This window comes from Pongo abelii, chromosome 9 (genome assembly GCF_028885655.2).
Source record: "Pongo abelii isolate AG06213 chromosome 9, NHGRI_mPonAbe1-v2.0_pri, whole genome shotgun sequence".
NCBI lineage: Eukaryota > Metazoa > Chordata > Mammalia > Primates > Hominidae > Pongo > Pongo abelii.
Window position 1 is genome coordinate 2455315 of NC_071994.2, and position 13250 is coordinate 2468564.

General features: G+C 53.9%; 1 protein-coding gene across 1 annotated transcript in view; it reads left to right on the forward strand.

The window, feature by feature from the left end:
- KCNQ1 (potassium voltage-gated channel subfamily Q member 1) overlaps positions 1–13250 on the forward strand; it is a 407444-nt gene continuing 394194 nt past the window's right edge. The window contains exon 1 of the mRNA XM_024255585.2: positions 1–386. Coding sequence (XP_024111353.1) covers positions 1–386 — 386 coding nt within the window. The remainder of the gene's footprint in view (positions 387–13250) is intronic.

The following is a 13250-nucleotide window of genomic DNA, read 5'->3' on the forward strand; positions in this document are numbered from 1 at the left end:
ATGGCCGCGGCCTCCTCCCCGCCCAGGGCCGAGAGGAAGCGCTGGGGCTGGGGCCGCCTGCCAGGCGCCCGGCGGGGCAGCGCGGGCCTGGCCAAGAAGTGCCCCTTCTCGCTGGAGCTGGCGGAGGGCGGCCCCGCGGGCGGCGCGCTCTACGCGCCCATCGCGCCCGGCGCCCCAGGTCCCGCGCCCCCTGCGTCCCCGGCCGCTCCCGCCGCGCCCCCAGTTGCCTCCGACCTTGGCCCGCGGCCGCGGGTGAGCCTAGACCCGCGCGTCTCTATCTACAGCACGCGCCGCCCGCTGTTGGCGCGCACCCACGTCCAGGGCCGCGTCTACAACTTCCTCGAGCGTCCCACCGGCTGGAAATGCTTCGTCTACCACTTCGCCGTGTGAGTATCGCCACCGGCGACGGCCGGCACGAACGTGCTTCCTGAGAGCTGGTGTGGGGGAGCTCTGTCCCGGCGCCACCTGCCCCGTCGGAGCTGCGACCCTGGAGCAGAGGAGGGAAGGAAGTGGGGAAACGCAGAAACACAAACTCTGCACTCTCCCTTGAAGTTCAGAGGCGCTGCTGTGTCTGGGGGTGCGCATCTTCTCGCAGGCCCGGCGTGGGGAGGGAGCCGGCTGGGGAGGGGACCACCTGGAGCCCAGAATTTGGCTCCACACCTCCGGGAGGATAGTCCAGGTGTGAATCCTTCTGGGAAGAGAAGCGTGCTGGGGAGCGCACCCTTGGGTGCAGTAAGATAACTCCTCAAGGTCGGCTGAGACTCGAGGCTCAGGAGCCCCCAAGAGAGAAGGCCCCTGACGTCTGGTGCCACATCTCAGACCCCCTGAGGCCCAGGTGGACTCTGGGGCAGGGGGCTGTCCAGGATAGGAAGGTGGCGGTGGCGGTGCTCCCTGAGGGCTCAGCATGCCACGGGGCGTCCCCACGGGCCCCACATTAACTAACTGAACCAAGCTCATGAAAACCTGGCTTGATGAAGAGAGCGGAGAGGCACGTTTGCAGCTCTCACTAAGAGGCAGCTGTGTTCCCGGAGAAAGCAGCGCTGGTAGCAGAGGCACCTGGCCCCCTCCCCCCCCTTACCAGGTGGTTCCAATTCTCGGTACAGCGTGCCTGAGCAGGGCTGGGCACTGGATTTCTCAGGGACGGGCCTGGGAAGTCACCTCCGGGAAGGTCCAGGCTGCTCTCCTCCATGCCTGCCTGGGGCCTTCCCCCGCTGCCCCAGTGGCCCTACTTCCTGGCTGCCCAGCCGGCGGCCTTTTGGTGTGGTGCCAGCCTCTGGCCTGGGAGCCTCTACCCAGCCATCCCATGGCTGATGGCCGTGGGGCTCACCTGAGGGCTGAAGGGTGGTCTCTCCGAGCGTCCTCAGGTGGAAGCATCTCCTCTGCCTCGGGCAGGCTCAGTAGAGAACTGGCTGGAGGGCATCCAGAGGCCTGTCCATGCCTGCTGGCAGCTGCCACCAGGGCCTCAGGGCGGGTGACAGCAGGAGCCAGGCCCCAACTGGCTTCAAGCATCGTCTCAGGTGAGGGGATGGGGTAGGGGTCGCAGGGCTACTGCCTTCCTTGCTGAGAGGAGGCCTTCCACATCAGGAAGGGGAAGTCTCACCCACCTCTGTCCTCAAAGATGTGGTTGGGGTGTGGTCTTGGAGACTTTTCCCCAGCCCAGCTCCCAAGCCCCTGTCTCCTGACATGTCAGTGGGTGCCCGAGCCACAGCCGCTGCTGGTCTGTGAGAGGAGCTAGCTCTGCTCGTGGCTGCAGCAGCGGGGGCTTGGCTTGGGGTTTGGGAGATATTTGTGTGCAGTGACCCCAGGGGAACCGACCCAAGTCTGATGCCACTGTGCAAATGTCCAGCAGATGCCAGGTTCACAGGTGCTGTGTGCTGGTGGCCACCTGCCTCCCGGACCCCAGACTCTCTGAGATGTCCAGGGGTGGGAAGACCTCCTCAGCCAGAGGCCAAGGCAAAGTGCCCGCAGACCCCCTGAATTCTCGCTTGTATTCAGGTTTGTGGACACGTGCCTCTGGGCTCACTGCAGCCACCCGTGTGGAGGAAGAGGAGGAAGAGGGCTCGCCGCGCCCCAGAGGAAGTCTCTGCTTGCACTTGTGTTTTCTTCCTGATTTGGATTGTTTAGGTCTCGGAAGTTTGCTCAGCAGAGTCTACCTTCGCCCAGCCTCCGCAGAGCTGGCAAGGCAGGGGTGGCTTTTGGGGACAGGGGCAGGATGGCTTCTGTGAGGGGGTGGCCGGGAAAGGGATGCTTCTGTGAAGTGGCCAGACCTGGGGCTGGTCCTTTCCGGCTCTGGGATCTGTCCCTGTAAGACGTGTGCCTGGCCCTGGGAAGTTGTCATGAACAGCCCCCGACCTAGGTACCTCCATGTGGGGTGGGAGTGGAGGTGGACCCTGACTGGGCAGGACATGTGGCTTGGTGGGGGCCTGGGAGATGCGCTCCCACCCTCAGTGCCCTAGGAGGTTGGCAGGACCAGTCTCTCGAGGGGAGACCTGGTCATAGAGCCAGGATGGCAGAGTAGCTGGAGGCCACCTGCAGCCTCACAAAATCAGGTCCAACCCTGCGCCAGTCCAGCCCTTGTGTTGCTGTAGGAAGTCTTGGCAATGGTGGCAGAGACAGGGCCCTGTCCTTAGGTGGATTGTGAAATGAGAAATATTGTGGTTTCTGGCCTGAAGACGACAAGCCTGGCCTTGAAGAGCCAGGGCCCAGGCGTGTGTACAGAGGGGTTGAGGCAGGAGCCGGTGTTCCGCTGACCCTACAGGGCTAGGGCGAACTCTCCTGTGTGCGGCTGGGGAAGCCAGCCAGGATATCCTGTCCCCTCCTCGGGGACCCCCCCCCTCAAGGAGAGCAGCTCTTCCTGTGTTCCTTCTGGCCTCCCTGGGCTGGCCGGGGTGGACACGGCACCTGGGCCACGACCCTTGCCCGCTTAGGCTTCCTGCCCCCAACACCCCCAGTTATCTGTGGTTGCTTGCGCCCCCACTGGGGGCAGCTCCCATCTTAGCTGAGGGGATGGGGGTCCATACAGCCCTGCTGCACCCAGAGGTCCTAGCTCCCTTGCTGTGAGCCTTGGCCAGGGCTGTGGACATCCAGCTGGCCATCTACTCTGGTTGCTGAGATGCTTGGAGATCCTTGTTGTGGCCAAGGAGAGGGATTTGAGGGGGGACCTGTAGTGCATGGAGACTGCCCCTGTAGGCTCTCAAACCTAAGTCTGGGTCAGCAGCCCCTGTTCCCCGCTCCTACAGCCTTGGCTTTCCCTGTTTCCCAAGAACTTTCCAGGGGTGTTGGCAGAACCCTCGCGGATGCGTGTTAATCAACAATGGAGCCAGAAGCAGGTCCTGGAGGTAGATTGGGCTGATCTGGTTGCCTCCCCAAAAGACAAGGCCACACAGAGCCAGCTCTCAGGGTGCAGCACCCAACTTTGTGGACTCCAGTGCCCTCCTGTCTCCAGGCTCTGGCATTGGAGTCCGAAGCAGCTGCTGGGCCGTTGTTCTGCAACTGGGCAGGGAGGCCAGAGGCCAAGGCAGGTGGTGGGGCTGGGCACAGAGGAAGACGGGGCTCTCTGGGCATCAGGTCTCTTTCTCTCCATCTTCTTTAAGATCCCTCCACCCACTCCTCAGCCCTAGATTCCCAGGAAAACTGGGAATTCCTTTTGGGGCTTTTCCCAGTGCCACCTTCTGTGGGGCATGAGCCCTTGGTCTCATCCCCTGGCTGTCTGGTGTCCCCTCACCTCCATTGCAGACCCAGCCCAGTGTTTCTGGATCCACTCTTGCCAACATGTCGAGTGCCTAACTGTGGCTTCGTACTAGTTGGGGGGAACACAGGCATCCCTTACCCCTGGCTGTCAGCCGGGGAGGGGGTAGTCTAGGTGGCAAAAGAGCCTGAAGCCTGGGAGAAAGGGCCTCCCCAGCCTGTGTGGGGACAGGGGGTCAGGAGGATGGTAGGGACTTGGGTCCTTGCAGGTGGCCTGGGCAGTGCCTGGTGGGCGTGGATCAGGTGGCAGGGCTTTGTGTCTGGGCGTGGCCCTGTGGCTGGGCTGCCTTGGCCAGGGTCCTGGGCCTTCTGAGTCTGCGTCTCATTCTCTGTGGCAGGCTCCTGGTGCTGGTGCCTTCAGTGCAGGGTGCCTCGGTTGGAGGGAACATTCACCCATGCCTGGCACTGAAGCCACAGCTCCCTGTGGGTATGGTGCTTGCAGCTTGAGCCTACAACCCTGGGGTGCTGGAGGCAGGAGGGTCCCTTTTTGTTTGGCAGTTGCGAGGTACTGGAAACTTTGCACATAATGTGCGGGCTGCGTTGTGTCACAGGGCCGGGTCTGAGGGAGGGGCTTTGAGGGGACACTCCTGGGTGCCGATGGGATGAACTTCCGCTGGGCATGAGGGCCAGGGATGCAGTTGGGCGGGCCAGTGCGAAGTCAGGTGGTTGGAGCCAGGGAGCTGGCATGTCAGCCACATGCCGTCCTGGCATGTGGCACGTCTTGCAGAGGACAGGAAGGGTGTACAGCTCCAAACCCACCCTATGTCTGCTCCAGAGCTGGAAACAGGCTGTGCGGAGCTGAGTGCCTTTGGGGGCAGCTGAGATGGGCAGGAGCACCGTACCTACCGAGGGTGTCAGAGTGACAGGAGTTGACAGGCAACTCCACCTGGGTGGCTGATGCCCCCATTTTTAAAGGCTTTGGGTGCCGAGAATTCCCCTCCTGCTGCCAGGCTGGTTTCAAGTCTGCTCCTTCTGTACTCGATGTCCTTGCCAGTGTGATCCAGAGCTGCTCAGACGAGCAAGCGTCCTCAAGTCGCAGGGATGCTGTTAACAGGGCAGCGGGTCCAGGGAGCTGGTCCTGACACAGGGGTCTTGATGCAGCGGGTCCAGGGAGCTCATGCCTTCCAGCGATGGGAATGCCACCGGTCCCTGTAGCCAAGGTGCAGATGCACGCGTCCTGGTCCTGAGCCCCTGCTCGGCCCTAGGCAGGGCCCCCAGTTCCCTGCATTCTACCCGCCTTGTCTGGGAGGTGGACGAGCCCTCCCTAGCCCTGACATTCCAAACTGGCTTTTGGCCCCTGTGATATCTCGCTGCGATTCAAGACTCTGTCCACGGGCAAGAACAACAAGGCTGGGACAATCTCATCTCAGGCACCTGTGGGAGGAGACAGCTCCCAAGGGCGGTGATGCCAGGAGAACATTCCAGGCCCAGGAAGAGCTGAGAGAGAGCAGATGCCCAAGGCGAGTTGCCGGTATGTGGCCAGTGCCAGGAGAGCATGGTGTCGGCCCGGGGAGATGCCGCAGAGAAGCTTCCAGAAGCCCAACATCTGCTGCTGGAGGGGAGAATGAGGCAATGAATATTACCATCCTGGGCCACTTTGATGCAGACCCCAAGGATTTGGTTACTGAGGGGAGGGCAGCAGGGTCTGGCTTCACTCTCGGGAGGTGCCTTGGGGCTGGCCACTATGGGATCGCTGTCACCATGGGTCACTCCAGCCCCTGGACGCTCCTATACCATGCTCTGCTTGCATCTGGGGTCCCTGCAGGTATGTCGGTGAGACCGTCCTGGCCTCCACACCCCTTCCTGGTGGGTAGCTGTCTCTCTCCAGCAGCTCCTCCGAGCACCATGAGAAACCCCAGACCTCACAGATGCAAAATTATCGTGGTTGACAAAGGGAGGCGGCTGGTGTCTCTGGTACCAGCTGGGTGACCACAGGGATGCCGCGTGACCCTAGTCTGGGGGGCCGTTTTTACACGAGGCATCTGACCATGTGATGGGGTGTGGCTTCCGCTGCCTGGCCCAGCCCTCTTCTGGGAGCCCCACGTGGGTGGGTGCTGGCTGGGGAGGGGCTTCTCTCTGGGGAGCAGGCCCCGGCTGGAGGTGGGGAAGATCCATGATGGGACCCAGGTGTCTTCCCATTTCTCGATCATCTCCTGGGAAGTTCTAATGTTTGGTTCAGGGTGTGGGGTCCGTCTGAGCAGGCGTGGTGCTTCCAGAAGGATCCCGGTTAAGGGTGGTGGGTCCAAGGGGGTGCCTGAGCCCTTCTGCAGAAACACTGTTCCCCGTAGAGCAGCAGTCCCCAACCTTTTTAGTACCAGAGACCTGTTTTATGGAAGAAAGATTTTTCCACCGAGGCGGTGGTGATCTTGGGATGAAACTGTTCCATCTCAGATCATCAGGTATTAGATTCTCATAAGAAGCGTGCAACCTAGATCCCTTGTGTGTGCAGTTCACAATAGGATTTGTGCTCCTGCGAGAATCTAATGCCACCGCTGATCCAACAGGAGGTAGAGCTCAGGTGGCCGTGCGCATTCACCTGACGCTCACTCACTGCTGTGCGGCCTGCTCCCTAACAGGCCACGGACCCGGGGTTGGGGAACCCTGTCTTAGAGGATTGAGGCTCGGGGCCATGGGATCGGCACTGTCGTTGCCCTTGGAGGTCTCTGAGCACCAGAAGGACCCGGCTGTGGTCCCAGGCACTGTGTGGGATGGACCAGCAGAAAGGTTCCCTGGAGGGTCGTGGCTCCCTCATCGGCACGGGACTCTCAGGATGAGCCGCCTGGAGTCTGCTGGCATCTGCCTGGCCACCTCCAGCAGGAACTGATTGAAGAGCCGGGCTGGGGAGCTGACCCCAGGACAGGCCCCTGCCCACTCTGGGACCTGGGGCCTGGGCTCTGCTCCCCATTTCGCTCATCTGCTCACAGATGGGGACATTTGGGTCGCCTTACAGATGAGACAACTAGGCCTGGCCACTTTGCTCATGTCACACCCAGAAAGCCCTCAGGACACCCAGAAGCCCTTAGGATGCCCAGAAGCCCGTAGGATGCTGTGGTCTCGAGTGAGGTGGTGCACTATTCCTGGCCTCAGGCCCAGTTAGTATCCACGGACACCCCCACTCCCACCTAGCACTTGCCACCAGGAAGCACCCTGAGGACTGTCCCCTTTGAGAGTTGGCTCTCAAAGCCTTGTTCTGTGCCTGCGTCCTGGCAGCGGGTGAGCTATGGCCGCCTTCACCCAGAGGGTGCAGGTTCCCTGGGGGCGGGGGCTCTTGGCTTTGCCTCCATATCTGCTAAGGTGCACGCCTTTCTCTGCTGCCTTCCCAAATCACACTCTGGGGTGCACTGGAAGGGTGCTCTGAGTAGCTCTCCCCAGCTCCTAGCTGAACTTGCTCCAGGCAGAGACTCGAAGAGATTCAGAGAGCAGGAACCACAGGCAGAGCAGCTGGACAGGGACCCCCACCCCTGCACTCCCTTCGGCCCTGGAACGCTCCTCTGCATGGAGGCAGCCCAGCTGCACTGGGACCCCTCACCCCACCCTGGGGCCAGGGGCTGTCTCCTCGACTTCCACGCAGAGCAGCCGGGGCAGCTCAGAGGAGGGAGCAGAAGGAGCTCTGACTGAGAGGGGTAGACCCCTCCCAGAGGCATCCCCACCCTGCCCCAAAGAGGGGAGCAGCTGGAGACGGGGGACGGGAACCTCCTCTGGCTATATCTGAGCAGCCCCAGGAACCATGCGCTTCAAGCGTTTGATCTTGGCGGGCCCTGGGCTTGGCATTCTGTTCTGTGGCGTCTCCAGCTGTTCTCTTGTGAAGAGTCACGTCTGTGCTCTTGGCTAGGATGGCTCAAATATTATAAAACATACAGCTTTGCTAATTAAAACAGCATGACACTGCCTTATAGGCAGGCAGATTACCAATGGAACAGCTTTTTCAAAACCACATGTAACTCCATTGTATATGAAGTTTTGTAAAAGAGGCAGCATCTCCAACTGGTGGGGAACAGATGGGCGGCTTCATGCGTGCTGTGGGGTGGGTGGGAGGCCACGTGGAAAGTGATCAGACTGCACCCACTTGTCATGTCACACACCAGGATAGACTCCCAGGGGGTCAGAAAACCACTTGGGTACCTAAAGAAAGCGCCTGAAATTCTTTAACTTGAGAGTGAAGAAACTTTTCTATGACTTGAAAGCTAGACGCATGGAGGAGATTTATGTGTTTGACCACATAAGAAAGAAGCAACGTTGGCCGGGCATGGTGGCTCATGCCTGTAATCCCAGCACTTTGGGAGGCCAAGGCAGGCGGATCACCTTAGGTTGGGAGTTCAAGACCAGCCTGACCAACATGGTGAAACCCCGTCTCTACTAAAAATACAGAATTTGCCGGGCGTGGTGGCACATGCCTGTAATCCCAGCTACTTGGGAGGCTGAGGCAGGAGAATTGCTCGAACCTGGGAGGCAGAGGTTGCAGTGAGCCAAGATCGCGCCGTTGCACTCCAGCCTGGACAGTAAGAGTGAAACTCCATCTCAGACAAAAAAAAAAAAAAAAAAAAACAAACTTAACGGGAAACAGCCAATGCCAGGCTGGGGGAAGATGTGATGTTTCACGAAGGGTTAATCTTTCTACTATAGAAAGAGTTTCTGAAAACAGAAGAAAACCCACAGCAAGCAGGAGATGTGAACACCACTCACAGGACAGTGACCCACAGGGGGCCCTTGAACATGTGAGAAGGGGCTGCCTTCACTCCTGGCAAGAGGGGTGTCGAGGAAAATGTCACTGAGGTCCCGTCTGGCTGGCAGAAATCCTTTGGCATTTGCTGGTGGGCATGCAAGAGGGTGGAGTCTATGAGGAGGGGATTTGGCAACATCTAGCAAAACCATCTGCGCTGACCTGTGACCCAGCAACCCCCTCCCCAGAACCTACCTGAAGGCACTGGCAAAGGCGGGAAAAGCCGCATGTGCAGGGCTGCTTGTGAAAGTACTGTTTGGAAAACTGCAAATGCCCATTGTAGGAGATTGGTTGAATCAGAGATTTGTGGAATATTATGCAGCTGTAAAAAAGGAATGCATAGATCTCTCTTATTATGTAGTGATTATCAGGATTTATTTAATTATTTTTTTTAGACAGGGTCTTGCTGTGTTGGCCAGGGTGGTCTTGAACTCTTGGCCTCAAGCAGTCCTCGCACCTCAACCTCCCAAAGTGCTGAGATTACAGGTATGAACCACCACACCTGGTGTATCAGGATACTTTTTAAGTGAAAAAGCACAGTGAATAAAAATATAGCAGCTATTCTTCATCTGATAAAAGGGAGGATGCAAGTCTGGATGTATATTAAAAACAAAAGCAATAGAAGCCTCCAAATCTTAAAAGTTTACCTCAAAAGGAGGTGGGGGAGGCGGCGTATGGAATCAAAATGTCTCTGAATGTACCTGGTTTTATAGATTTCACTTTGGAGCCATGTAAATAAATAGCTTGCATAATTTTTAAAAAGTTGTTCGTAATTGCTTGGTGAAAAATCCCTAAATAAATCTTAACCAGAAAAAGCAGTCCGTCAAAATTGAAATGAAACAAATGAACCTAAAAATGTGTGCTGAATTAGTGGCTTAACCACCCAGAAGGACTGATTTCAGGTAACATATTTCTAGCGGGTTACTGCTGAAGACAAATAGAGCTGCATGCAGTGACCACATAATTGTTGTGATACTATTTGTTATATTATTCTAAGAGTGCTGCATGGGAATTGCAGGTTGAGGTAAGTAATTGTGTTGGTATCACCAAGAATGGAGGTTTTACAAAATATGATTCACATATAAACAGAATTAAAAACAAAAACCGTATGATCATCTTAATAGATGTAGAAAAAAAGTTTGATAAAATTCATCATCCCTTCATTTAAAAACCCTCAACAAAAATAGGCATCAAAGGAACATATCTCAAAATAATAAGAGCCATCTATGACAAACCCATGGCAAATGTGGTACTGAATGGGTAAAAGCGAGACACATTCCCCTTAAGAATAGGAACAAGACAAGGATGCCTACTTTCACCACTCTTATTCAAAATAATACTGGAGGTCCTCACCAGAAAAATCAGGCAAGAGAAAGAAATAAAAGGGGATCCAAATAGGAAACGAGGAACCCAAACCATCTCCCTTCACCAGTGATAAGATTCTAAGCCTAGAAAACCCTAAAGAGTCTGCCAAAAGCCTCCTGGAACTGTAAGTGAAGTCTCAGGATACAAAATCCATGCACAAAAATTAGCTTTTTTTTTTTTTTTTTTTTTTTTGAGACAGAGTCTCACTCTGTCACGCAGGCTGGAGTGCAGTGATGAGATCTTGGCTCACTGCAAGCTCTGCCTCCCAGGTTCACACCATTCTCCTGCCTCAGCCTCCCGAGTAGCTGGGACAACAGGCATCCACCACCAAGCCCGGCTAATTTTTTGTATTTTTTAGTAGAGACGGGGTTTCACCGTGTTAGCCAGGATGGTCTTGATCTCCTGACCTCGTGATCTGCCCGCCTCGGCCTCCCAAAGTGCTGGGATTACAGGCATGAGCCACCGCGTCTGGCCAATTAGCAGCATTCTTATACACCAATGATGTTCAAACTCAGAGCCAAATCAAGAATGCAATTCCATTTATAATAGACACAAAAATAATAAAATACCCAGGAATACATCTAACCAGGGAGGTGAAAGATCTCTACACAAGAGTTACAAAACACTGCTGAAAGAAATCATAGGTGACAGAAATGGAAAAACATTCCATGCTGATGGGTTGGAAGAATCAATATTGTTAAAATGGCCATATGTCCCAAAGCAATCTACAGATTCAATGCTATTCCTATCAAACTACCAATGTCACTTTTCATAGAATTAGAAAAAACTATTCTAACATTCATGTAGAACCAAAAAAGATCCCAAATAGCAAAAAAGAGACTAAGCCAGAGGCATCACATTACCTGACTTCAAACTATACTTCAAGGCTACAGTAACCAAAACAGCATGGTGTTGGTACATAAACAGACACATAGACCAATGGAACAGAATAGAGAACTCAGAAATAAAGCCACACACCTGCAGCCATCTGATCGTCAATAAAATCAACAAAAATACGCCATGGGGAAAAGACTTCATATTCAATAATGGCGCAGGGATAACTGGCTCCCCATATGCAGAGGAATGAAGTCAGACTCTTATCTATCACCATATACAAAAATTAAAGACAGACGTGGCCAGGCACAGTGGCTCATGCCTGTAATCCTAGCACTTTGGGAGGCCAAGGTGGGTGGATCATGGGGTCAGGAGTTTGAGACCAGCTTGGCCAAGATGGTGAAACCCCGTCTCTACTAAAAATACAAAAATTAGCTGGGTGTGGTGGTACGCACCTGTAGTCCCAGCTACTCAGGAGGCTGAGGCAGGAGATTGCACCACTGCACTCCAGCCTGAGTGACAAGAACGAAACTCTATCTCAAAAACAAAAAATTAAAAAAAAAAAGATTAGATGTAAACATTAGACTACAAACTGAAAAAATCCTGGAAGAAAATACCCTTCTCAATATTGGCCTTGGCAAATAATATATAGCTAAGTCCTCAAAAGCAATTGGAACAAAACTAAAAATTCACAAGTGGGACTTAAAGAGCTTCTGCACAGCAAGAGAGACTGCCAAGGGAATAAACAGATAACCTATGGAATGGGAGAAAATATTAGCAAACTTTGAACTGACAAAGGCCTAATATCCAGTGTCTACAAAGAATTAACAAATCAACAAGCAAAAAAACAACTCCATTAAAAAGTGGGCAAAAGATATGGTAGACACTTCTTAAAAGGAAGACATACAAGCAGTCAAACACATGAAAAAATGCTCATCACTGATCATCAGAGAAATGCAAATCAAAGTCTCAATGAGATACCGTCTCATGCCAGTCAGAATGGCCTTTGTTTAAAAAGTCTCAAAACAACAGATGCTGGAGAGGCAGCAGAGAAAGGGGAACACTTACACCCTGTTGACGGGAATGTAAATGAGTCCAGCCACCATGGAAGGCAGTTTGGAGATTTCCCGAAGAAGCAAGAGTTGAACTACCATTCGATCCAGCAGTCCCATGTGCTGAGTGTGTACCCAAAGAAAAATTAGTCATTCTACCAAAAAGACACATGCACCTGTACATTCATGGCAGAAAGACAGAATCAACCCTGGTGCCTGTCAATGGTAGATCGAATAAAGAAAATGTGGTATATATACACCATGGAATACTATGCAGACATGAAAATCATGTCCTTTGCAGCAACCTGGATGCAGCTGGAGGTCATTGTCCTAAGTGCATTAATGCAGAAACTGAAAACCAAATACTGCGTGGTCTCAGGGATGATAAGTGAGGGCTAAACATCAAATACATGTGGACATAAAGATGAGAACAAGAGACACTGGGGAATATAAGAGTGGGGAGGGAAGAAGGGGAGCAAGGGTTGAAAAGTTACTTGTAGGTGCTCTGCTCACTACGTGGGAGACTGGATCGTTTGTACTCCAAACCTCAGCATCATGCAATATACCTTTGTGACAAACCTGCACTTGTACCTCCTGAACCTATTAAAAAGTTGAAAAAAATGGAAACTTTTGGCATGGGAGAAAAAAAAATACAGATGTAAGTTAGAAGAGGTTAACCAAAAATCCTCCATCCCTGCTTTTGAATGAGGACTATCAGTATGCATCCATGATGACGTTTACTTAAATATCTCTGTTTACTGGAAAGGCCCAGGACCAAGGACCACTCAGTAGCTAAGAGCATCTCTAGACCCCAGACTGTGGCCTCTAGGTACCATTTCCCCCTGAAAGAAACCAGGGCCCCTGGCAGATTCCAGGTCTGTGGCAGGAGATGTGCAAGCTAAGCTGGGAGTACTCATCACAGCAGAAGGCAGGGAAGTTATCAGAGGCCCCCTAGGGCCATGTCAGTGGAACTTGAAGGTGTCCTTGTCTTCCCCCTTCTTCCCAAGCCGAAGATGCAGTGGGTAAGCCTCATTGAAAATAACAGAGGAAGTGGATGAGCTGCGTTGATGGGGTTCAGATCCCAAGTTCATCCTGATACTGAGGGGAAAAACCAGTGGACTTTGATTTGCATTTCTCTGATGATCTGTGGAGGTCAATAGGGAGACCACTCATGATGTTGAATCCTGGCAAGCAAACGGAGAGAATCTGACATGTGTCCCTGCCGTGATTAACCTGTGAACTGTAACTCGGGGAAACCCAGTAGCTGATGGGGTTGCGTCCTTCTTCAGGACTCCCACAGATGCCTGAGGCAGCAGTGCTACTAAAGTCCTGCCAGACTCCAGCTCCTGGTGAGGTCAGGGATTCCGCATGGAGCGTCATAGCTCCAAAGCAGTAAAGGCCTTTGGACAGTGCACAGAAAGTGCTCCCATCCACAATGCTTCCTTGCCTGGATGGATGGATAGATGGATGGATAGATCGATCTCACCAAGCCTCGTGCTCTAAGTACAAGTTTACTGGAAATACTCAGGCCA